The sequence below is a fragment of the Pteronotus mesoamericanus genome, unplaced genomic scaffold (genome assembly GCF_021234165.1).
Source record: "Pteronotus mesoamericanus isolate MK-2021 breed Mesoamerican mustached bat unplaced genomic scaffold, CSHL_Meso_final scaffold_827, whole genome shotgun sequence".
NCBI classification, from domain to species: Eukaryota; Metazoa; Chordata; class Mammalia; order Chiroptera; family Mormoopidae; genus Pteronotus; species Pteronotus mesoamericanus.
Genome location: NW_026555327.1, coordinates 700,677 through 724,136, shown reverse-complemented (window position 1 = coordinate 724,136; position 23,460 = coordinate 700,677). Strand labels below are relative to the sequence as shown.

Here is a 23,460-nt window from a genome sequence, read left to right as displayed (position 1 = left end):
CCACTTCTCTGTCCTGTGACCCCTAAGTGGCTCAGGCCCCTCCCCAAACTCCCCCCCCAGAGGAAAGGAAACCCCCGTAGGAAAGGTTTATTTGAGATGCTTTTTTTTTTTCCCTTGTTCCTCTTGTCTCCTTCTCTCCTGGGCTTGTGAAGTTCACTCAATATGGGATGTCCTAATTATTTCTTTCCCCGATGAAGAAGGTGTTAATTGAGGCAGAGCTATTTCTGCGCCTGGCCTCGTCACCAGGCGGAAATTCGAGAAGGAGAGATACAGGGCAGGGCCCCTCGGAAAAACAGCCAGGAGCAGGGAAACCAGGACTCCAGGATCCTAGATTTGGTGGTTTTGTTGGGTTGTTTTTTTACCTTTCCAGCCCAGAAGACACACAATAGGCTTGGGTCTGAGTGGGGTTGTGAGGGGACAGACGTGGGCAGGGCCACCAGCAGGTGGAGAGCCTCCATTTCTGACTGAAAAGCTCACGATTAAAATTATAAGGCGTGTGAGTAAGAGACAGTTATATACAGACACCCAGGCAGCAGGTTAATTTTAAAATATATTTATAACCAAATTCCTCAGACTCTCTGGACAGTTGCTTTTCTAGAAGCTGCACTCAGTATTTCACGACAGGGGGGCAGGGAGTTGAGGAGGGATCGGAATCAAGAACGCAGCTGGGCAAAGCTGCTGAAGATAGGCAAGTTTTCCGTTGCATTTTCCTCATCATCATGAACCCAGTTCGTGTGCGCCCAGCACTGTGCTAAATGCTCCAGAAACTCCAAGATGAAGTGGAATTCTGCTGCTTTCCAACTGCTTCCGAAGTGGTTTAAGGGGACAAGAGTCCTCATTGGTTGATGGCAATGAAAACTAACGCATGGTCTTATCCCCACACTATGAACATGCGAGAGCTACTGTAGTAGCCTCAAGGAAAAGGAGGGACAAGTGTTCAGTGAGGTCACACGGGAGGTAGGAATTGAGCCGCACCTGGGCAGAGGGTAGGAACAGGGAAGGTTCCCAGCGGACAGTGGTTCTCCTTTAATATGGGAGCCATTGATGTTTTTCCCCCCTGCCCTGAGCCTGATGGTTAAAAGATTTTGCCTTCCAGCCTGTATTTATTAAATCATAGCCCCTGCACCAAGTCCAGCGTGAGCGGGGAAGGCGTTTCCAGCCACTTAAACTAGCGGCCAACGTGGTCATTGGTTCCTGAGAAGTGGGTGACCCCCTGAGAGCAGTGGGCATTGCTGTGCGTGATCTAGACTTTCTGTTTAACCGAGCTTCAAAGGCCAATTAGATTCACACACTCTGTGCCCTTGTATTTCTCTTTGCTGTGTTCCGAGTGGAGGCTGCAAATTGGTGCTCAAAGCCTGGAGCGCATACATTGGGATATATTTTCATTTAGTGGGAAGCTTGAGTGTACACACTCAGCTGTCTGTTTTCTTGGTGGATAATGTCACTCTCAGAAAACCTTCAAAAGTGTCACTCCCAGAATAGGGTCCTCTCCTATCTGCTGTTCTGGTCCCCTGGGGACATACCCAGGATGACGTGTGCTCCCCTGACTCCGTGTGTTCATGGAGCCATCTCTCCTCCCTCCCGATCAACCCCTTGGAAGTGAGACCTGACCGTTAGCGCCCAACCCAACTTTGCTGAGAAGCTGTCTTTGGTTTCCAGCAAAAGGGGCATCCTGTGCCCTTGCCTCTGGTTTTGTGGCATTTTCACAATCTGCCTCCTGCTTTGGGGGGAGAAAGCTTAGCTCCTGTGCGTGAGGGTAAGTGTTATGTGCGCTGGCCCTCATTGCACGCAGAACAGCTCCCTGAGCCCAGCACATCCCAAGGGGGAAAAAAATCAGGCTACACAAGAATAACACAGTGTAATGAACAAATTTGTCCTAATGGAGTCTAGAGAATACTGCACCCAACTACCTCACAATGCACACAGCGCCTTTCCCAAAATTGGCTATATTAGGAACCGTAACACACATCTTGACAGACTTCAAAAGACTGAATATTACAGAATGACCACAATGCAATTAAGCTGGGAATCAGTAACAAACCCCTCTAAATGTGTTTGGAAATTAAGAGGTATGCTTATTTGAGGATGAAATAATAAGATGTCTGAGATTTGCTTTAAAAATATTCCAGTGGCAAAGTGTTGGGGCGGGGGATGTAGATGAAACCAGGGTTGCCCTGCGTTGAAGAATGTTGACATCAGTAATAGACACGTGCGAATTCATTATACTATTCCATTTTGTATATATCTGACAAGTTTTTTTTTTAAGAGAAATACTTTCTGGTTATCCGTGGGTCAAAGAAGTAATAATGGAAATTGCCAAATACTTTACTTGAACAATAACAATGCATGGCAGAATTTGTGAGGTACAGCTAAAGCCACCCTTAGAGAGCAGTTTCTAGCTTTGAAGGAAGTTAATCCATCTTGAAAATTTAGGAAAAGTAATAAAGCTTAGAGAAGAAATTAATGAAATAGAAAACAATGAATAGGTCAACAAAGGGAAATGTTGGGTTGGTTGTTTTTTGTTTTTTAAAAAATTGATAAATTCATCCCAATAGCTTTTTTTTTTTTTTTTTCTCCAACAGCCAATACTGAAAAATCTTCTTAGGCCCCTATTTCTCAGAGCTGTTTTTCCCAGCTCCTTCTTCCTGACTCCTCTCCCCTCCTCTTCCACAGATGACATTCAGGGTGAGTCTCCGGCTCCATGTGGGACAGAGGAACCCGCCCGCACCTGCCCCAATGGGACCAAATGCCAGCCCTACTGGGAAGGGCCCAACAATGGGATCACTCAGTTCGACAACATCCTGTTTGCAGTGCTGACTGTTTTCCAGTGCATCACCATGGAAGGGTGGACTGACCTCCTCTACAACGTAAGTGAGGGGCGCTCGCAGGGACGTGGCCCTCCGGGGCCAGCCAACTCCTGAGGCTGCAGTGGAGGGGCCCTGAGCCAGGGGGCATCCTGGGGACAACTCAGCGTGGCCCCAGAAGAGCAGGCCTGAAGCTTGGGCCTCGGAGGATGGGGAGTGGGCATCCTCAGAACTGTTTAAGTAGGGAAGACCCCTCGGGACGTAGAAATCCAGAGGGCACACAGATGTTGACTAACTTGTCACTGTGCAGGTGTTTAAATATAATGTTAGGTTTTTAAATACAGGCATCCCTTGCTTTTATTGCACTTTGCCCATTGTGCTTCACAGACATTTGGGGGTTTTTTTTACAAGTTGAAAGTTTGTGCCAACCCTGCCTTGAAATGCAAGGCTCTTGGTGCCATTTTTCCAACAGGCTCAGATGCTCGTTCGCATTTTTTAGCCACAAAGTATTTTTAATGAACTTATGTACATTATGTTTTTTTAGACATCATGCTATTGTATTTAAGAGACCACAGTATCTTGTCAGTGTAACTTTTACGCACCCTGGGAAACCAAACATTTGTGTAACTCACTTTATTGCGATACGCGCTTTATCGTGGTGGCCTGGAACCCAACTGCAGTGTCTCCGAGGTCTGCCTGTACATAAAGCTTGTAAGATTCAAAACCCAACGTGGGTAAAAGTAGTGTCCTCGGACCTATGCAAGGGAGCTCTGCACTGCGACTCACGGACCTCCTCCAGCCATGACCCTCCCCGTGGTGTGAGTTGTCCGTGGGGCAGGAGGACATGTCTGCCGAGTGCCACTGTCACCTCCATACTCTCGAGACCGCATCCTGAGTTAGCCAGGATTCTGGAATTCTCTGTCCGAGCCCAGATTCCGTGGACTTGCATTAGATTTTTCCATCTGTTCTCCAACTGGACCTCCCATTTGTACCCTCCAGGAGCCAAGAGTGTCCTGAGGGTGGCTGTTGGCACAAATGGGGCTGGGGCTGGAGCTCGGACGTGCAGACGGGATTTTCTGCACATCCCGAGCTCCAGGCAGGACAGAAGCGGGCATGGGAAGAGAAGGCGGCAGGCCGTGGTCGTGGCGCAGGGCTGGCTCCTGCCACACCGTGATCTAGTCCAGGTGCCCAGGTTCTGACCTTTACCCTGACCGTCCCAGTGCTTATGAAGGTATGTCTGTAAAGGACAAGCGTCCAGCATATTTTATTTAGTGGCTTTTAAATATTTACGCACAGTATGTGGGCCTCTTGTCATTACACTTGTCCTCAGTCTTGAAAATGGTACGGATAGGTCTGAAAAGATGTACGGCCCTGCCTGCGCCCCCTCCACCCTGTCGCCTGCCGCCCACCCGGGGCTGCCCCACACAAGTACTGAAATTGCTGGGCAAGGCTCTGCCAGGGCTTGGCCCACTGAGGAGCAGCACCAGACTCCCCCCTGCACGCAGAGGAGCCCAGCTCCCCTCCCAGTCACGGTGTGTGCTCCTTAGGAATTTCCCCACTGGGAGCAGAGGGAACCTATCCTGTTAATTAGTGGGTCATTTTAGGGTGGGGTCGAGAGTGCCACTTGGGGGTGGACAGCAAAAAGAGCCACCACGGGCAGTTGTACATGTCACACACTGCACAAGTCACCACATTTCAGGAATGCCGTTCATACCACACACAACATAGATTTCTGCCATTGTTATGATAACTTGTTGACAAACATAAAGGATGTGGGGAAGGGACTTGGTGTTTTAATTTCATGAAGCCCTTGTCCGAGCATAGTGTCTCTAGGAACAGGGAGCAGACCTGCTAAATGCTTGGGCTGTCTCTTGAGCTTCACCTGCAAACAGCTTGGGCAAAAATTGGCCAAAGCGTCCTGACCAGTGTGGCTCAATTGGCTGGGCATCGTCTCTCAAAACCAGGTCAATTCCTAGTCAGGGCACACGCCTGGGTTGTGGGTTCAATCCCTGGTCAGGGCCCATATGAGAGGCAACCAATCGATGTTTCTCTCCCTCTCTTTCTCCCCCCTTCCCCCTCTGTAAAAATAAATAGATAAAACCTTTTTTAAAAATTGGCCAAAGTTTCCCAGGGGATCATTTTAGGTTCTGGGCTTTTACTTAGCAAGGCTGGTGTGAGAGAGAGCTTCGGGGGGGGCAAGGAACGCTCCTGGGAGTGGAAGAACTGGGAGGTGACTGACGGACTAGGGAGAGCAGGGTGGGAGTGGGAGGCAGGAGCTGAGAAAACTGTGAACGTGAAAATTGTGTCACGCACTGGATTGGGTGTCCAGAGAAAGGGTCCAGAGTTTCAGAGGAAGACACTGGGGGTAGGCTCAATGGTGAGAGAGGAAATGTGAGCAAAACCACGAATTTCCAGAAGATTCTACACCATTATTTGAGGGGATCTTTGTCCTAGAAGCCCAGAGCTGAGCTGCTTCAGGGGAAACAAGCTCAGAGGGAGTGGTGGAGAGCACAGTCAGACACCAGGCTGCCTGGGTTCCCGTCCCAGCTCCACCACTTTCTTGCTGTGCAACCTTGAGCAAGTCTGTTGGCCTCTCTGTGTCTCCATTTCCACTTTGCAAAATGACCAGAAGCACAGTCCCCTCTCACAGGGCCAGAGGACTGAGTAAGATGGATATGTGGGAGGCATTTAGAACAGTACCTGGTACTGGGCCACTATGGGTAGGCCAAATTCTCCACCCCAAAGTGCTCCTGTTAGACATATGTGTGAATGTTTAATCACAGAAACTCCAGCAGCACCTGAGGACGTGGTCTGAGCCACGTGTCCCTCTTCTTTCCAGTCCTCTCCCTGCTGGCAGCTGCCTCGAACTCTGAGTCGCCATTTAGAAGCTTCTACACACTTATATCCCACTGTCGTCCTTTGGGTAGAAGCCCAAGCCGTGATTTCAGTCTGATGTAAGCCTAGAGCAGTTATAAAATACCATAAATTGGGTGGCTTAAAACAACACACATTTATTGTCTCACAGTCTGGAGGCCGGAAGTTCGATATCAAGGTGTCAGCTGGGCCGCGTTCCCTCTAAAGGCTCGAGGGGAGGAGCCTTCCTGACTCTTTCAGCTTCTGGTGGCTGCCAACAATTCCAGGCTTTTAGGTTCTCTGCCCTCTACTCCAATACCCCACCTTCACGTGGCTGTCTTCTTATAAAGACACTGGTCATCTTGGACTAAGGCCCACTCTAATCCAATATGACTTCATTTTAAGTAATTATATCTGCATTGACCTCATTTCCAAATAAGGTCACATTGTGAGGTCCTAGAGGGTAGGTCTTCAATATACCTTTAGGGAGGGGACACAATTCAATTCATAACACCTCCCAAATAAACCTCTTGTACTTGAGCCTTTGCCTGGGGCTGCCCAAATTAAGACAACTCCCCTACCCAGCACAACCACCGGCTCCTCTCATTGCCAAGGGCGGGGGCTCAGCTGGCCCTCTTTGAGTTTCCGTTGGCAAGGGCAGAGCTGTTGCTTTCCTGGACTCACCTGGGCCCTGCCCTTGTGCTCTGCCATCTGCCAGCCCTGCCCAGGCCTACACCCGGTCACTCCTTGCTCCCTCCGGCCACAGGCAGGCCCAGGATCTGCAGAGCCGAGGGCATGGACATGGCCTTGCCAGCCACTGGCACATTCCAACACCTCTCTCCATGGGGGAAGAGTCTAGACACACCTGCTCCGAGCATCTTAGAATCCACAGGCTCAGATGCCAAATGGATGCTGCTCTCCTGGGTGGGTGGCGCCTTACAATTCCAACATCTCGTGTATTTTCCCAATGTCATTGAAATCCATTTGTGTGTTCTGTAATTATTTATTGAGGACCTACTCTGTGTCAGGAAACAGTTGACTGGAGACACTGCAATGAAGATGACACACCAAAAAAAAATCCCACGTGGTAGGGAAGACAGACATGAACAATAAACATGATAAACAGTAAACTACTCCGCAAGTGGGAGATGATAAACAAATGCATGATATGGGACGTGGTGACATACCCTTTGGAGACAAAAGCAGCCAAGAGGACAAGTGATGCAGTGATGGGGGCTAGTCTAAGCCAGGAAATCATGGAAGACTCCTTGAAAGAGGTGATATTTTACAAAGAAGGAGGGAGGTAGGCAGGTATTTGGGAAAGAGCATTCTCGGTAGAGGGAACAGCAGCAGCCCACCTACACGGCATATTCAGGCCCATTCCAGGTTTTCCCATTTTTTATTTGTCTCTTATTTCTCACTTGGCTTCCTAGTTAAAGTGCTTTTTGGAAAAAAGCCTAACCCAACTAATCAGCAGTGCAGTTGAAAATTTACATCAAGATGTGCACCCCAGCATTATTTATAAACAGAGAACACAACTGGAAGCAACTAGTTACCATTATGGTCTCTCTATAAGATAAAATAGCATGTCATTAAAAATCATCTGTCTGGAGAGTATTTAAGGATGTGGGGAAATGCTCACCATATAATGATAAATGAGGGGAATTGATTTTAATTCTCACTCAAGGATATGTTTATCGATTTTTGAGAGAGGAGGTAGGGGGGGAGAGAGAGAGAGAGAAACATCAATACTTTCCCGTTCCCGCCCCAAACAGGGATCAAACCCACAATCCAGGTGCGTGCCCTGACCAGGAATCAAACCTGCGACCTTTTGGTGTATGGGGTGATGCTCCAACCAACAGACCCATCCAGCCAAGGCTCAGAATGTTTAAAAGCAGATTTGTAATGTAGTGTTAGAGTTTATAACACATTGCCCACAGGACCTGGTGACAGGTCGGATCACTCCTGTCATTTTATCATAGTTGTTAAGCTTAAAAGAGTTTGTGCAGTATCTGTAAACTACGTAACCTCTGTTGGTGATGAGCGATACCGGTTCTGTCTGGACAGCTGCCGTTTGGCGCCTCCCTTCATAACAGCAGAAAATGCCCGATTTGTGTGGCAATATGGGGAGTGAAGGGCGGACTTTTCCTATTCGAATTCACAGACTCCTTGAATTCTGTCCTCAGGATCCCCAAGGATTCCCCCTACCACCAAGAGCTGAGATTAAGGGAACCTCACAACAGACTTCTCCCCTCTCTTTGTCTAGAAAACCCTCAGAGGGGGTGATAGTTTAGGTTACAGGTGGGGTCCTCATGATGGCATTAGTGCCTTTGTAACAAGAGACTCCGGAGAACTGAGTGTGTGTGTCTCTCTCCTCCTCCTGTTCTCTTTTCCGCCTCCCTGTGATTTTCTCTGTATGTTTCTCTCACTCTCCTTTCTCTCTCCATTAATTTAATTAAGAAGGCAACAAAACAGTGTTTAGTTGGTGATGATAAACACATGCCCTTTGACAAGTAGTCATGAGTGGTTGAAGCTGATCTTTGCCCTAAACCCTTTTCCATTCGTAGATGTTCCTTGTGGCCAATATCAAAGATCAGATTTGGGGAGGCGGTAGATCACACATTCATTCAACAAACTTCCATTGAATGTGCCCCGTGTGCAGGCACTCTCAGGCATCGGGGATAGGCAGTGAACAGAGGTGACAAAAATCCCTATTTGCGGGGAGTGGGCATTTTAGTGTGGAAAGTAGGTGATCGACAAGATAATAAAGAGATACATATTTTTATATATTCCTTTCAATTTCTATATGTAAAAGGCAGATAATATCTTAACTATTTCAGGCCTTGTGGGCCATGCAGTCTCTGTTGCAACTACTCAGTCTTCTGTTGTAGCACAGTATCAGCCAGAGAGAAAACACGTAAAAATGGGCATGGTTGTGTGAAGATAGAACCGTAATTTAACAAAAACAGGCGGTTGTATTTTGCTGACTCCTGTGTTAGAAAAGGATTAAAGTTCAGGAGAAAAATAAAACAGTAGAGGAGTGATGGATCATCAAGGTGAGAGGCTGCGGTTCTTCCCGTAAGGCCTGAAGGAGGCAAGAGGGAGCCGTGTAAGGGTAGAGAGACCGAGGCTGATGTCCAGCGCAAAGGCCCTGAGGCAGGAGTGAGCTTGGCATTTGTGAGAAGCAGCAAGACAGCCCACGTGGCTGGGAGTAAGGGCTGGAGGGAACTGATGAGGCCAGGGGAGGTGGCAGGCATCCCCCAGGCAGAGAGAGACTGTAACGTATCGTTCAAACCAGGACAATGTTGAAAGCAGATGGGGAAAGGAGGACTCGAAAAATATTCAGCAGGCATTGCATGATCTATAACAGGTATAAACTGGGACATACGACCTTCCTCGTGGCCACTGTGGGGCTTTATTTCCTTCACAGTCAGATCTAGCCCATTTTTATTTCATGTACTGTGGCATTGGGTGTTCTCCTGAGCTGAGTATTTTTTACATCCTCTATATTTTTTCTGAATGAACCATGCTAAAAAAAAATCAGAGGAAAATAAACCATGAAACAGAAGGCACTTAAGGATTTTACTGGGACTCAGCCATTAATTTGTTTGACGAGTATTTATCGAGCGCTTGCGAAGCGCCAGGCGCCACACTAGGCTCCGGCGGTGCTGGAATGAATCAGTACCTCCCTTCTCCCTGAAGGCCCTTGCGAGCCAATCATTATAAACATGAAGCGCTGTGTAAGTGCAGCCAAGGGGTGAGGTCGGAAAAAAATCAGGTACAGGCCAGGATGACAGGTCTAGCCCCAGCTGTGCCATCCACATCCTTGTGAACCGGGCAAACCATGCTGCCTCTCTCAACCTCAGTTTCCCCATCCACTAGGTGTGGCAATTGTAAGAATCAAGGGTGTTTTGTCAGCTCAAAAGGGTTCTATGAAAGCAACCGTCGGTGTCCCGCCTGCCTCTCCATTCCCAGGAAAACCACCTGATCACTGGAACGTGGGAAAAGTGTGCTTCCCTGTTATTAGCATTATTTAAACAATCCACCCACAGGGACCTCAGGATTATATGCATTCACCAGGCAGCCAACATTAGTGAGCACCTACTGTGTGCCGAGTGTTGTTCTGAGCACTGGAGAGCTGACGTTTTAGGGAGCAAATGATCTGCAAACAAGTAAATGCGTAAATCGACAACCAATTCAAAGTGTGAAACATGCTGGAGAGGGAATGAGATGTCTGGCTGTGTGGAAGGTTGAAGGGGCCCAGGGGAGCTTAAGGCCAAGCGAAGGGAACGAATCAACCAGGCCAAGATCTGGGGGAAACTGGGCTGCAAGCAGAGGCGCAGGGAACAGGAACAACTAGCTCGTTGCAATCTTGAACTTTACCTTTTGGTTACCAATTTCTCCATCAGATGTACAGGGGATGTTCTTTTTCCCCACCTGCTTTATGAGATCCATATAAAGGTCAGTAAGAAAGTGACGATTGAGAAGCACCTGAAGGAGATGAAGGAGCAAACGAGGCAGATACCAGGGCGTATCCATCAGGAAAGCTGTTTATGCCACAGTAACAACCATCCTCAGAGTCCCTGGTTTTAACAACGAATGTCTTCTCTTGCTCACATTATCCAGCATAGGTTGGAAGTGGAGAAGGGGAATTTGCTCAACTTAGTCACTTGGGACCTAGCTCGCAGAGCAGCCACCACGTAGAACATTGCCACCTGCTGTCATAAGAGGAAAGAGAGCCCTGGAAGGTCTCACACTGACAGTTCAGTGTTCTGGTCCAAAAGTGACACAGGTATTTCCGCTCACCCCCTGTTGGCCAGCACATACCACGTGGTCCTCGGCCACCCACAGTGAGACCAGGAAGGGCCGTCCAGCCACAGCACTAGAAGCACGTAGGGACTGCACTAATGGGAAATAGCGTTCCAGGCAGTGGAAGTCTTCTAAGCTTTCAGAAGAAAATCAAGGCGATCTTGGGAGCACATCCTTCCCAGTATTATTAATTTCAGCAAGTGAGCAAGTTTCCCAACCCCCTCCTCCCCGCTGCACCCAGGCTCACGCACACCCCACCCTGGGCTGCAGCAGCTCCAGCCTTTCCACTTCGGAAATACATTTCCCATTTCGCTCCTGAGCCAACCCCAAGGAAAGCCCACCTCCTACTTAAAAAAAAAAAATTTGTATTGAAGTAAAATAAACATACAGACATACAGAAAACCCCACGGGTCCTGAGTGAGGAGCTTCATGGATCAGAATGACGGGGCTACCAGCCAGAGGGCACCAGAGGCCGTCAGCACGTCCCCAGGGCTGGGGACAGGCTTGCCAGACCCTCCCCCACCACCCCAGCAGGAACCAAACCTGCCAGCACCTTGAGCTCGGACTCCTGGCCTCCGGACCGGGAAGCACTGCAGTTCTGTTGTCTAAGCCGCCCGGTTTGTGGCGCTTCGAGAGCAGCCACAGGAAACTCCTGCACCATGTCACCCTGCCATCGGCAGCATGTGAGGTGAGGGCTCCAGGCCCTCCCTCCCCAGACTCACCCGATGTTAGAGGGCCAGCGACACTTCTGACCAGTTAGTACTGCTATCTAATGAATGATCAGCAGTGCTATCACGGGAAGACCTTAATCAAAAGGAGGGAAATGTAAACAACAGTATAAATGGAGCCACCCTGGAGGAGCTGCCTTGCACTCTTAACCCCTCCAACCTCTGGAACGTTGAAATGGCGAAAGAACCTTGGGGCTGGGCTGAAGCAGCTTGTTCCCAAAGAGCTGTTTGCAAGGATAACAAGAAAACATATTACAACTGCTGGCCTGATGTCTTCTAAGAAACTTTATAACGCCCCTTTCCCTCCTCCAAGCAGAACGTATCCTCTCTCTCCTCCCGAACGTTGACCTCCTTCAGCAGGAAATAACTAGAGGTCATTGCCATGTTCTCAGAATTAGATGAATGTAACTATACCACATAACAAACCAATTAAAACGTCTATCACTTGCCCTGGCTGGGCTGCTCAGTTGGTTGAAACATCATCCCGTACACCAAAAGGTCTCAGGTTTGATCCCTAGTCAAGGCACATGCTGGAGGCAGCCGATCAATGTTCCTCTCTCATGTCCATGTTCCTCTCTCTCTGTCCTCCTCCCCTTCCTCTCTCACTAAAAATCAATAAACATATCCTTAGGTGAGGACTTAAAAAAAAAAAAAACAACTTCTATCCCTTAAGATTGAGGGATTTACAAAGAAAAGGGGAGATTTGTAACAAAGTCCCTTGTGATTTTAATGCCCCTAGTACTTTTGGCAGCCAGAATTGAATAATTAAATTCTTAATCAGAGCCCTTGCTGGGTGGCTTGGTTAGTTGGAGTGTTGTTCCGTACAGCAAAAGTTGCCGGTTCAATCCTGGGTCAGGACATACGTGGGAGACAGTTGATCAACGTTTCTCTCTTACATTGATATCTGTCTGTCTGTCTCTTTCTCTCATGAATAAAAACATATCCTCAGGGGAGGATTAAAAAATATTCTTGCCCAGGTTGGGTGGTTCAGTGAATTGAGTGCCGGCCTGCGGACTGAAAATTCGCCGGTTCGATTCCTAGTCAGGGCACATGCCTGGGTTGCAGGCCAGGTCCCCAGTAGGGGGCACATGAGAGGCAACCACACATTTATGTTTCCCTCTTTCTCCCTCCCTTCCCCTCTCTCTAAAAATAAATAAAATCTTTTTTAAAAATTCATAATTATAATATAGGGATAGACTTTAACTAAACATTTGAATTGCTTCATTTATCACATTGCTTATAGTCAAAGACTAAGGAAGTGTGGTGGTCGTGTTCTGAAGAACTGCCCGTAAAGCAAGTTCCAGGAAAAATGTTTAAAAGTACACTTTGCCTGAGAGAACAGAAAAGTACAGCTAGTTAAGCACAAAACAATGATAGCTTAAGCAATGGCCATAGTCACAAGATGTCTAGCTTCTGCCTTAAAGATGTCACTGATGCACAATTACGAGGTGTTTTGCAGCATCTCTTGATTCTTCAATTCAGCACCCCTTGTTCTCACCGTATAATTTTGTGTTGCTGATGTACTGTTTCCTTGTCAAGCAGGAGATAATTCCAGGGCCACAATGAGAATTTATGTTTGTTTTGCAGGAGTAAATGCCTTTAAAAAATTGTGACCAGCCCTGACCTGGTTGCTCAGTTGGCTGGAGTGTCATCCCTTGCACCAAAAGGCTCTGGGTTCAATTTCCAATCAGGGCACATAAGGGAGACAACCAATCAATGTTTCTCTATCTCTCTCTCTCCCCCTCTCCCCTCCCCACTCTCTCCCTCCCTCCCCTCCCTCTCTCTCTTTTTCTCTCCCCCTAAAATCAGTAAACATATTAAAAAAAAAAAAAAAGGAATAAAAAAGAAAGCTGTGACCCGCTGCTGACACCCAGGAGTCTGATATGCAAAGGCCTTATCTCTGATTAAAGAAACACCACTTTCTCGGTTCCCTGGAACTCCCCCTCCCCTACTCCGTAGCTGCATAGAAACTGCCTACTTTTGCTTTGGGGGGATGAATTTGGGGGGTCTCGCTCTCCTGTCCTCTCGCTTTGGCGGAATTGAAGACCTTTCTCTAGCGTCACATTCCGCCGGCCCTACGTTTGGCCTCCTAGCGCATCAGGTGCGTGAACCTGAATTTGGGGAGGTGACTTGGTAACAGTCTGGCAGTGCCAGTCTTCCTCTCTCTCTTTCCTTTTTAATTTACAGAAGTTTATTACACACCTAGTTGGCTCCAGGGGAACGGAGTGCTGCCGGGCTGGCTGTCAGCTCCCAGGGCAGCTGCCAGAGGGAGGCACACACGTGCACCTGTGCGCACACAAACACCCCGACCCCGCAGTCCCCCACACTGAACCCCAGACAAACTGGGGAGGGTCTGGGCACCCTATGGAAAGGTGCCTCTTCTATAATCTTGCTTCCTTTACACAGCAACTGCTGAAAACAGGATTCCACATGCAAAATGCCTAGTGACACTTCCACAGAGAAACATTTACTCCAGGAAAGAGGCACAGTCCCTTTCTCCCCATGGAAAATTCTTCCCTGGTGCAGCAGGGCTTCTCAGCTCTCCGCCCTGGCAGCACACCAGAATACTTAAGAAGATTAGAGAGAGAGAAAGATGCGTGATAGCCCCAAACCGGAAACAGCCGATGTCCACCGTGAGCAGAATGGATAAGCGGGTTGCGGCACATCCACGCAGTGCAAAAGAACAAGCTTGAATGAATTTCAGAAGCATTATGCTGAGTGAAAGAAGCCAGCACTAGGACGTGTCCAGTCTGAGTCCATTCATAGGAAACTCTAGAGGCAGAAAACTAATCTGTACAGACAGAAAGCAGATCAGTCGGTTGTGCAGGTCTGGAGGTAGAGATGGACTGCGAAGGGGCAAGAGGGATGTTCTGAGGTGACGGAAATGTGGTTACATGTTGTGAACGTTTGTCAGAACGCACCAAAGTGAACACACTTAAAATGGGTGCGTTTTACTCTATGTAAATTATGCCTCGATAAAGTTGCTTTTTAAAAATACAGATGTTCAGGATCCCCCAGAGACCAGTTATCAAATTCTCTGGGCTGGGGCCTGGCCATTCGTGTTACCTGGGAGGCCTCCAGGCGGTCATTATTTGCAGCCAGAGATGGGAGCGACTTAGTCTTTCTCATGTTAGCCTTGCTGCTGGGCAACAGCAGCACCGAGCGCGCTTCTAAAGGGAAGCTTTTAAAGCTGTGGGTGGGGGCACCACCTTCTGCAGATGCCTCAGAGCTGGCGACGCACCAGGAGGCCCCCCTCCTCTGGCTGCTGAAGTGAGGTTTCCCCAGCCTAGAAGTTAAGTCCACGGGCTCTGGGGCCTGGCCTCCTGGTTCAAGTCCCCTGTGCACTGTCTAGCTCTGTGACCTTGGGCTGACAATTTTGTCTTTCTGGGCCTCAGTGTCCTCAGTTGTAAAATGGGCGTGATGTTAACATAGGAGTATGATGAGGATTACACGGGCAGATGTAAATTAATGTGCTTGGAAGGCTCCCTAATACATAGTACGCACTCTGTAAGTGCTGGGTCTCTCTCTTCTTGATTTTCCTCCTCTCCTCTCACTTCTGTCTTGCTGCAGTGTTCTCTCCTCCATATCAGAGAAGAATGTTCTATTTGTGGACCTCTCCCCCCTTGAAAGTTGAGCTGGGCGCTTCCAGAGTGTTTTGTGTGAGGAAGCAGAAAACAGAGGAGGAAAAGGCTCACCGCCCTGCCGCCTGCCTGGGTGGTTCCAACCCGCCATCAGCGCCCGCCGTCAGGCGCCCCTTTTGGGGAGAGTGGCTGGGCCAGGGAAAAGGAAGGAGCCAGGGGCTCATTTCTTTGTCCCAATAGGCTCTGATTTTTCATTCTCCTCCTGGAGCCCCCTGAGTGCCACGCTGGTTTCCGGGCCCTCTGAGCACTGCATGGTTAGGAGGGGATTTGTCCCCCCACTGGTCGCTCCTGTGCTCCGTTTTCCTCTCTGGGCTGCCAGAGCTACAGGGCTCCACAGATTAAAGACATTTGGGGAACGGATCCCCAGGAGAACCAGGACGCCCCCTGCCCCCGCCTGTCCGGTCAGACCTCAGTCCCACTCAGTGTTCACCCGCCTTCCCTCCTTTCCTCCCACAGAGCAACGACGCCTCAGGGAACACTTGGAACTGGTTGTACTTCATCCCCCTCATCATCATTGGCTCCTTTTTTATGCTGAACCTTGTGCTGGGTGTGCTGTCAGGGTAAGTCTTGCTGCGCTCCCACCCCACTCTCCCTTGTCGCCTTCTTCCCAGGAAGAGACCATCAAAGCTTTGTTCTCATTCTCCAGGCAGAGAACAGGCTTCTGCCTCGGGTTAGCCAGACAGTTGTGAGCAAGCCCCGCGTAAGCGCGTAGGTTGGCACCGCCAGGGTAGCCGAGTGCAGGGACTCACAGGGGCTGAAATCCAGCCCAGACTTGACTCACCACAGTTTGTCCCTGGCATTGAGCTGTCTCTTCCCAATGCGGACCTCTCATTCAGAAAATTTTCCCGCCCTGGCTGGTGTAGCTCAGTGGATTGAGCGCTGGCCTGCGAACTAAAAGGTTCCCGGTTCAGTTCCCGGTCAGGGCACAAGCCTGGGTTGCAGGCCTTGATGTACCTCTCACACATCGAAGAGTGTTTTTCTTCCCTTCTTCCTCCTTCCCCTCTCTCTAAAAGTAAATGAATAAAATCTTTTTAAAAACACACACAAAACAAAACAAGGTTTTCCCAAATTTTTCAGACCCACGACCCACTGATAAGAAAATTAGAGCTTTACTTCTGTAGTTAACATTTAAAAAAACCAGTAGGTTGGGTTTCCAAATATATAATTACAGCCTACAGTCAGACATGCATTTTCATGATACATAGAGTTCCCTGTCCCCAGGATTGATTTTTTGTCTTAATCGTAAATGAGTTTGATTTTTCTTACCAAGAAGAAGTCTGGGGACTGGTATGGGGGCTCCATGGTGCCATTAGGGACCCCAGTTCCTTTTAGATTTCTACTCTTGACATCCTTACCAGAGACTTTAATTCTCTAGCTGCCTCATGGTCTCAAGATGGCTGCCTCATGCTCCCACAATGGTCATCCCATGTTCCAAACAGGACGAGGAAGGAGGGAACTACGAAGGGGTGGGGCCTGTATCCGGGATATGAGACTGCTGCAGAAACCATCAGCTCAGGTGTCGTTGACCTAAGTTAAAGCTGCTGAAAATGTTGTGTAGCCAGGACCACAGAGAACAAGAATGGAGCATGCAGCCAGCAGTGCTTGGCATGGCATGGCTTATGGTTTTGCAGTTGCTGGGAAATGTGGGAAGCTGGCAGAGATACCCACTCCTACAATATTCCAATCTTCTCCCAGAAGACTGATCCGACTTGCTGAAATCCTTTGCCCTCCGGAAACTTCTGAACCTCCAAATACACACACATGGAGACTCCCTACAATTTCTAAAACAGCCAACCCTGGCCTTTTTGTGCTTTTTGTGCTTTTGCAGGGAGTTTGCCAAAGAAAGGGAGCGGGTGGAAAACCGGAGGGCTTTCCTGAAGCTGAGGCGGCAGCAGCAGATTGAACGAGAGCTCAACGGGTACATGGAGTGGATCTCGAAAGCAGGTGAGGCCCCTTCACCCCGGGGCCCAGGGCCCGGCATTCCAGGCCACGGCACACACGGAGGGGCATGCGTGCAGTTTGAAGATGGAGGAGGAGAGCATGATCACGGGAAGAGAAAGGACTGAACTGGTGGTCCTAATCTTTAGCAACAGGAATCCAGGATATGATAGGAAAACTTCTGTGATCAAGCCAGAATAGGACAGTGCATAACGGTTACAGCTCTAAAACCAGACTTTGGTTTACATCCCAGCGCTGCCACCTCCTAGCAATGCACTTCGTCTCCCTGTGCCTCAGTTTCCTCAGCTGTTAAAGATAACTGTAGTACCTACCTCATCCGGCTGTTTGGGAAGTCAGTGAGACAGTCCCAGCTGAGTCGCTTAGAAAGAGCAGTGACCTCCACACAGCGAGCACATGTCCATTAGGTCAGCCACTCTGAGAACACTTATGTGGCACCCACTGTGTGCAGCCGCTGTTCTAGGCCCTGAGAAAATTGCAGTGAACAAAACCCAGCAAATCCCTGCCCAGAGGGCTCTTATATTCCAGTGAGAGAGGCAGAAAATAAACAAAGACATAGAATGTTGGGTGCTGCCAAATGCTACGGACAGAAATCAAGTCGGGTCGCCCCGACCAGCATGGCTCCATTGGTTGGGCATCATCCCACAAAGTGAAAAGTTGCCGGTTCGATTCCCAGTCAGAGTACATGCCTGGGTTGCAGGTCCCGTCCCTGGCAACCGATCGATGTTTCTCTCCCTCTCTTTCTCCCTCCCTTCCCTCCCTCTAAAAAATAAGTAAATATTTTTTCAAAAAAGAAAGCACAAAGTAGGAGGCAGGAAAACGGTCAGAGGAGGCAGGGTCATCAGAGAGGGTCCCTCTGAGGAGGTGCCCCCTGAACAGAGACCCAAAGGCTATGAAGAAGGAAGCAGGTGGGTGTGTAGAGGAGGGGCGTTCCAGGCGGAGGGAACAGCCAGTGCGAAGGCCCTGAGCTGGGCGCAGGGTTGAGTCATAGCAAGGAAGCCAGTGCGGCCGGAGCCAAGGCTGGGGAGAGTGGGAAGAGAGGAAGGCCGGGAGGTGACAAGGGCTGCATCAGGCACGGCCTTAGAAGCTGTGGTAAGGATGCTGGTTTTATCTTGAGGAAGGTGAGGATAATTTGGCTATTACTGCCTTTGCTAAAGTGAGGCTGGGAGTCCGAAATAACTGAGCGACACGTCTCTGGCTGTTGAGCTGTCGCCGTGAGCAAGCGGGGAGAGGAGGTGGCCGGGCAGACCCTTCTCCTTCCTGGTCCAAGGGAGCCCGTCCCGGGGGGAGTCCCCCAGGCACCAGAGCTTAACTGTGTGCTCTTCCTCCTCAGAAGAGGTGATCCTCGCCGAGGACGAAACGGACGGGGAGCAGAGGCATCCCTTTGATGGTAACTGCTCTGAACCTGGCTCAGGGTGGGTCCCGGGGAGCCTCCTGGTCCTAAGGGGTGTTCAGGGAATGGATGTTCAGGGTCCAGGTGATGCCAGGAACAAACATGAGACTGGGTCAGGGTCAGGGAGATACGGGGAACGGCGGCGATGTGCTTCCTTGAGGGATCCCAGGGCCTTGGCGGAGTTTGCGCCGTCTGGCCTGCCCTTTCTGCCTTACCCATGCGCTCCGCTGCTTCTGCTTTGTGCCTCCTTTTTTCTCATCTGCAAAATGGGCACAACCATAAGAATACCCACGTCCTTGGGTTGTTCACAAGGGTTACATCAGTTGTTCCAAACAGAATGCCTAGAACAGTGCCCAGCTCAGGGTCAGCACCCTTTGTGTGTGCTAAATTTAAGAAAACTAATGATAATAATTTCACCAAGAATCCCACTCACAGTTAAGGACAGCTGTCCCATGTGTGAGAAATTTGGCTCCATGGAACAGCTTCCAACGGAAAGAACCAGGAGTACGAGCTGGGGCTCCACCCCCGTGGGGGTGTCTAGGCCACTTTATTGGAATTGGAGGCTTCAACTCGTCACCCCTGGTGGGCTCTTGGGGGAGTGCGGACGAACATCCCCACCTGCCGAGCAGGTGCGCTGAAGTCAAAGGTGTGCTGTCTTCACCGGAGTCGCTGTAGAGCCGGTCCCAGCGCTCCCACGGGGGATGCAGCGCGAGACCCCAGACTTAGACGGAACAAGACTCGATTCTCATCTTTACCCCTCAAGCAAAGTCATGTGACCTCCCTGAGCCCCAGCCTGTACATCTATAAAAAGGGCATACTGTTACTTCCCACCAAACTGGATTGCCAGAAGGGTTACATCCAGCGACACCTAGAATGTCCCTGGCAGAGCGCTCAGAATGGCCCTGAGGACATACTCGGTTGATATCATTGCTATCACAAAAAGGGTCACGTCTTTTTCTCTTGCCATGTTTCCATTGTTGGAGCTCTGCGGAGAGCCACCATAAAGAAGAGCAAGACAGATCTGCTCAACCCCGAGGAGGCTGAGGATCAGCTGGCCGATATCGCCTCTGTGGGTGAGTTTTTCGCTGATCGCCCACGAGGCGGGAACTGAAGGCTCGCGCACCAGGTTGCCTGCCTTGCGCAGATGACAGGATGATGGAATAACAGCGGTGTCTGTCTTCTAACGTTGTTGGGAGGATCAGACTAAATGATCCACAGTAAGCATTTAGAACAACGCCTGGCAAAAAATAAGCTGCCAATAATGCTGTCTGACATTATTCATTCATTATTCATGATAATATTATTATTCATTAGGACTCATTAAAGGGCTGCTCTTGTTAGGTGCCCAGTTGTGAACAAGACAGAGACCACATCCCTCCCCCATGGAGCTTGCCATTCAGTGCAAGAAATAGATAATTAAGCAACTAAACCTGTTGCATTCATGGCACCACAGAGGAGATACCCTGAGCTTGGCACGCCTTAGGAGAGTAGGTGTAGTCAGAGAAGCCTTCTTGGAGGAGGTGACATCAAAGCTGAGAACTGAAGACTAGGTAGGAGTTCACTGTGGCAGTGCAAGCAAAGAAAAGCACGTAGAAGACTGTGCTCAGACCGTTGTCGCTGGTTACCACGTAGGGCAGAGTCTGGAGTGGGAGGGTCCCTTACCCTCGCCGGGCTAACCCCTCTTGACTGAGACCATTACTTTTGACCCTCTTCAAGGAGAATATCTTATTTTTTTAAATAGGTTTTAAAGTTCCAAGGATGTACGGGGTGGTGGGAGAGCATCCAGGCAGGGGAGATAACACACAACTCAGAAAGAAGAAAGCGTGTAGGCTCCTGGGGGAACTGTGCAGCTGGAGCAGAGAGGAAGAAAGGATGGGGGAGAAGGAAAGGAAAGAGAGAGTTCAATATATACACCTTTCTAACCCACTGGCCCCAACTATTTTATACTTCGCTTTTCTCACTCAACCCTGGTTTATCCCCTTGCTGTTGAGTGTCCTGCTCAGTAAGGGTGACTGTGCTAGAGCTGCTTCGCCGTGGCTCCCTTACACAGTGCTGGGGCTGTTTCTGGTGTTTGCCTGTACAGGGAGCACTGCTGTGAACAGTTATGTACAATTACTCCCCCCACCCTTGGGCGTGTTTCCTTGGGGATAATTATAGGATCAAAGATATTAACAGCTTTTCAACTCATTACTCACAGAGCCCTTCTGAGTTTCAAAAACACTGAACCCACTTATAAACCTGCCAAGAACCCATACGTTCACGGATTCCCCCCTCAGCCATTGCATGTTACCCGTTTCCTTTCCTTTCCTAGTGAAGTTGGTTTGTAATGATACCTTAAAGCTTGTTTTCATTTGCACTTTTAATCTCTAGCCAAAACGCTCTTTCCCTTAATGATGAACTCATTCTCTTCCCACTTGTGGCTACATCTGTCTCTCTCCTTCCAGCAAGTTCAGGGACTGCAGCGTTCCATTGGTGCCCAGTGTGTTTGATCTGTCATGTCTGTACTACGTTTTCCCAATTAAGGTGTCTCCATTTTGTAATCTGTTTTGTTATATTTTGATAGGTAACCTCTTTTTGTTCATATCACATTTATTAAATGCCAGGCACTAAAAAAATTGGGGTACCCAAGTCAGGATCTTCTCTATGAATAAGACCAGATACCTGCTCTTAATTAGCAAGGAGGTGTTATTTTTGATCAATCATACGAAAGAAGATGAGAAATGGTACTACCCAGTGTCAGCAAGGGTGTGAGGGAATGAACATTGTCATATGCCATTGGCAGGAATGCAATTTGCAGTGTATGGTTTGGCGTTATTTAAATAATTTGGAAGTATATGATTCTAGATGTTTTTGTTCTCTGACCTAGCATTTCCACTTCAAAGCATTTTTTTCATGTGTGCAAAAGATCTATGTATAGCCTCTGCTTAGTAGCACGGTTTCTGGTGTTCAAAAAAGTAAAAACCGTAAACAACACACATGCCCAAAAATGGGAAGTTAAAGAAAGTGCATGCAGAGGAATACTATACAGCCAGGAAAAAGAACGAGGTTGCTACTGGCATGGAAAGATGATTGATATATTTTTCATTGAAAAAAGCAAGTTGCACAGCTAATATAAAATGCACGATCCCATTTGAAAGACAGTATTAAGGAGCATGCTGGTGTAAGGAACGTCCAAAGCTGTAGAGAATTTTTATGAGTTTATCTGAGCCAAACTGATGACATTGCCAGGAAGCAAGGTCTCAAATGCTCTAAAGAGTGGCAGTTTGCAGCAGCTTCTCTTATGCATTTGAGATTAAGGAGGAAAAGTAGGAAGGTTTACGTGAAGGTGAGAGAAAGCAAGACTGTAATTGGATTACAGGATAGTTAACAAGATTGTACGCTCTTTTGAGTGCGATTTTGCCTCCGAGGGGTCTGAGAAAGATACATTTCAAAGGTCTGTTAACCTGGATGCACAGAAACAATGGACAGGGCCTGCTTAAGGCAGAGCTAAACCTGTCACTAAAGCTGTGTGCCTGGGGTGTGGCCACCTTCCATGAGCTGATCTGCCCAAGGAGGAGTTTATGATCAGATCGCCCTGTGAGGTTGCTTTCGGTTAGATTTATTATAGCACCCTTTTCTCATCCACAAGCAGAAGAGGTACTTAAAAGATTTGCATATTGGAGGACTGGAAGGATTTTTCATGTTTTAGGTGATATTTTTTCTGGAATGTGCAAATGAGTGGCATGTGTTACTTTTGAAATCAGAAAAGTAATTAGGTAAGTTTAAAGTTACTTAAAGCAGTGGAGATTAATTATAAGGAATCTCTTGGCTCTATCAGGCAGGGAAGAATTTGTTTGGCGGAAAAACAAATGGAAGGAGGCATTTCTAGACTGGGCTTTACGTGGAAGGGGGAGAGTATATTAGTTCTCTCGGGCCTCCATAATAAAATAGCACAGACTGGGTGGTTAAACAGCAGATACTCATTTTCTCACAGTTTTGGAGGCTGGAGGTTTGAGACCGAGGCATCGGCAGGGTTGGTTTCTTCTGAAGCCCCTCTCCTTGGCTTGAAAATGGTCGTCATCTCCCTAAGTCTTCACATCATCTTCTCTCTGTGTGAACACCTGTCTGTCCTAATCTTCTCTTCTTATAGGGATACCAGCTGCGCTGGCTGGGTAGCTCAGCTGGTTAGAGCATCATCTAGATACACCCAAGTTGCACATTCAATTCCCGGCCAGGGCATGTACAAGAATCAAACGATGAATGCATAAATAAGGGAAACAACAAATCAATGTTTCCCTCTTCCGTTTTTTAATGTTAAAAAAAAAAAGAACACCAGTCATACTGGATTAGTGCCCAACCTAATGACCTCCTTTTAATGTAATTACCTCTTTCAAGGACTTTCTCCAAATACATCACATTCTGAGGTCCTGGGGGTTAGGACTTCAACATAGAGACTTGGTGGGACACGATTCACTCATAACGGGGTGATCCAGGAAGCCATGAGGGATAGTCACAGAAGGTATGTCTGTGGGAGACCCTGCTCTTGAATTTGTGGCTGACATAAGAGAATTTTCTACTTGGAGAACCCAGATTTCAGGCTGACATTTGGTAAACGTGTGATAAAGGACAACAAGAAATTGAAGTACAAAGCTGTCAGACTGAATAAGATGTGACGGTGTCCTGGGGCACCTATTAAGAAAGCAGGTGGCTTTCAGCTTTCTAAACAGATCCAAAACAAGGCTATAACTTGATCTCCAGGGACCAAGTTTGCTCCTGGCAAACATGCCAAAATCCAGTTCTTTTGCCCGGTAGCTCAGAAATGCACAGGAAGGAGCCCCCATTCCAGCCAGTGGGTCCTGAAACCATACAGAAAGAGACCTCTAGAATTCTCTTTACCTTTATTTATTCCTGTAAAAAATAAAACAATAGTAACAATTCCAATGAAATGTTAAATCAGTTGATAAACACATCGTAAAGTGGCCTCATCTGTAGCTGATGAACTTACAGACCTTGAGTCATTTAAAGGAAAAGTTGAGCCATGACTGGAAGCTTCCATCGCAACGCTATTTCTTTAAAGAAATCAGATTTTAATGACATACGTTCCATGGGGGCTGTATTTGCTTCCTGGGGCCGCCATCACAAAGTACCACAAACTGGGCGGCTTAAACCAACAGAAATGTATTCTCCCACAGTTCTGGAGGCCAGAAGCCTAGACCAAAGTCAAGGCGTTGGTGGGGCTGCGCTGGCTCTGGAGGCCCTGGGGAGAATCTGTCCCCTGCTTTTCTCTTAGTGCCTGG

At 48.4% G+C, this 23,460-nt stretch overlaps 1 protein-coding gene across 4 annotated transcripts in view; it reads left to right on the top strand.

Annotated features, from left to right (window-relative positions):
• Nucleotides 1–23,460, top strand: part of CACNA1A (calcium voltage-gated channel subunit alpha1 A) — a 204,933-nt gene that overhangs the window by 96,047 nt on the left and 85,426 nt on the right. For 2 of the 4 annotated variants that reach the window (XM_054563540.1, XM_054563537.1), the window contains exons 6-10: nucleotides 2,674–2,867; nucleotides 15,292–15,395; nucleotides 16,664–16,779; nucleotides 18,125–18,181; nucleotides 19,168–19,257. In XM_054563540.1, coding sequence (XP_054419515.1) covers nucleotides 2,674–2,867; nucleotides 15,292–15,395; nucleotides 16,664–16,779; nucleotides 18,125–18,181; nucleotides 19,168–19,257 — 561 coding nt within the window. Of the gene's footprint in view, nucleotides 1–2,673; nucleotides 2,868–15,291; nucleotides 15,396–16,663; nucleotides 16,780–18,124; nucleotides 18,183–19,165; nucleotides 19,258–23,460 lie in introns of all 4 variants that reach the window. The other 2 variants (XM_054563538.1, XM_054563539.1) reach the window with 1 other exon arrangement.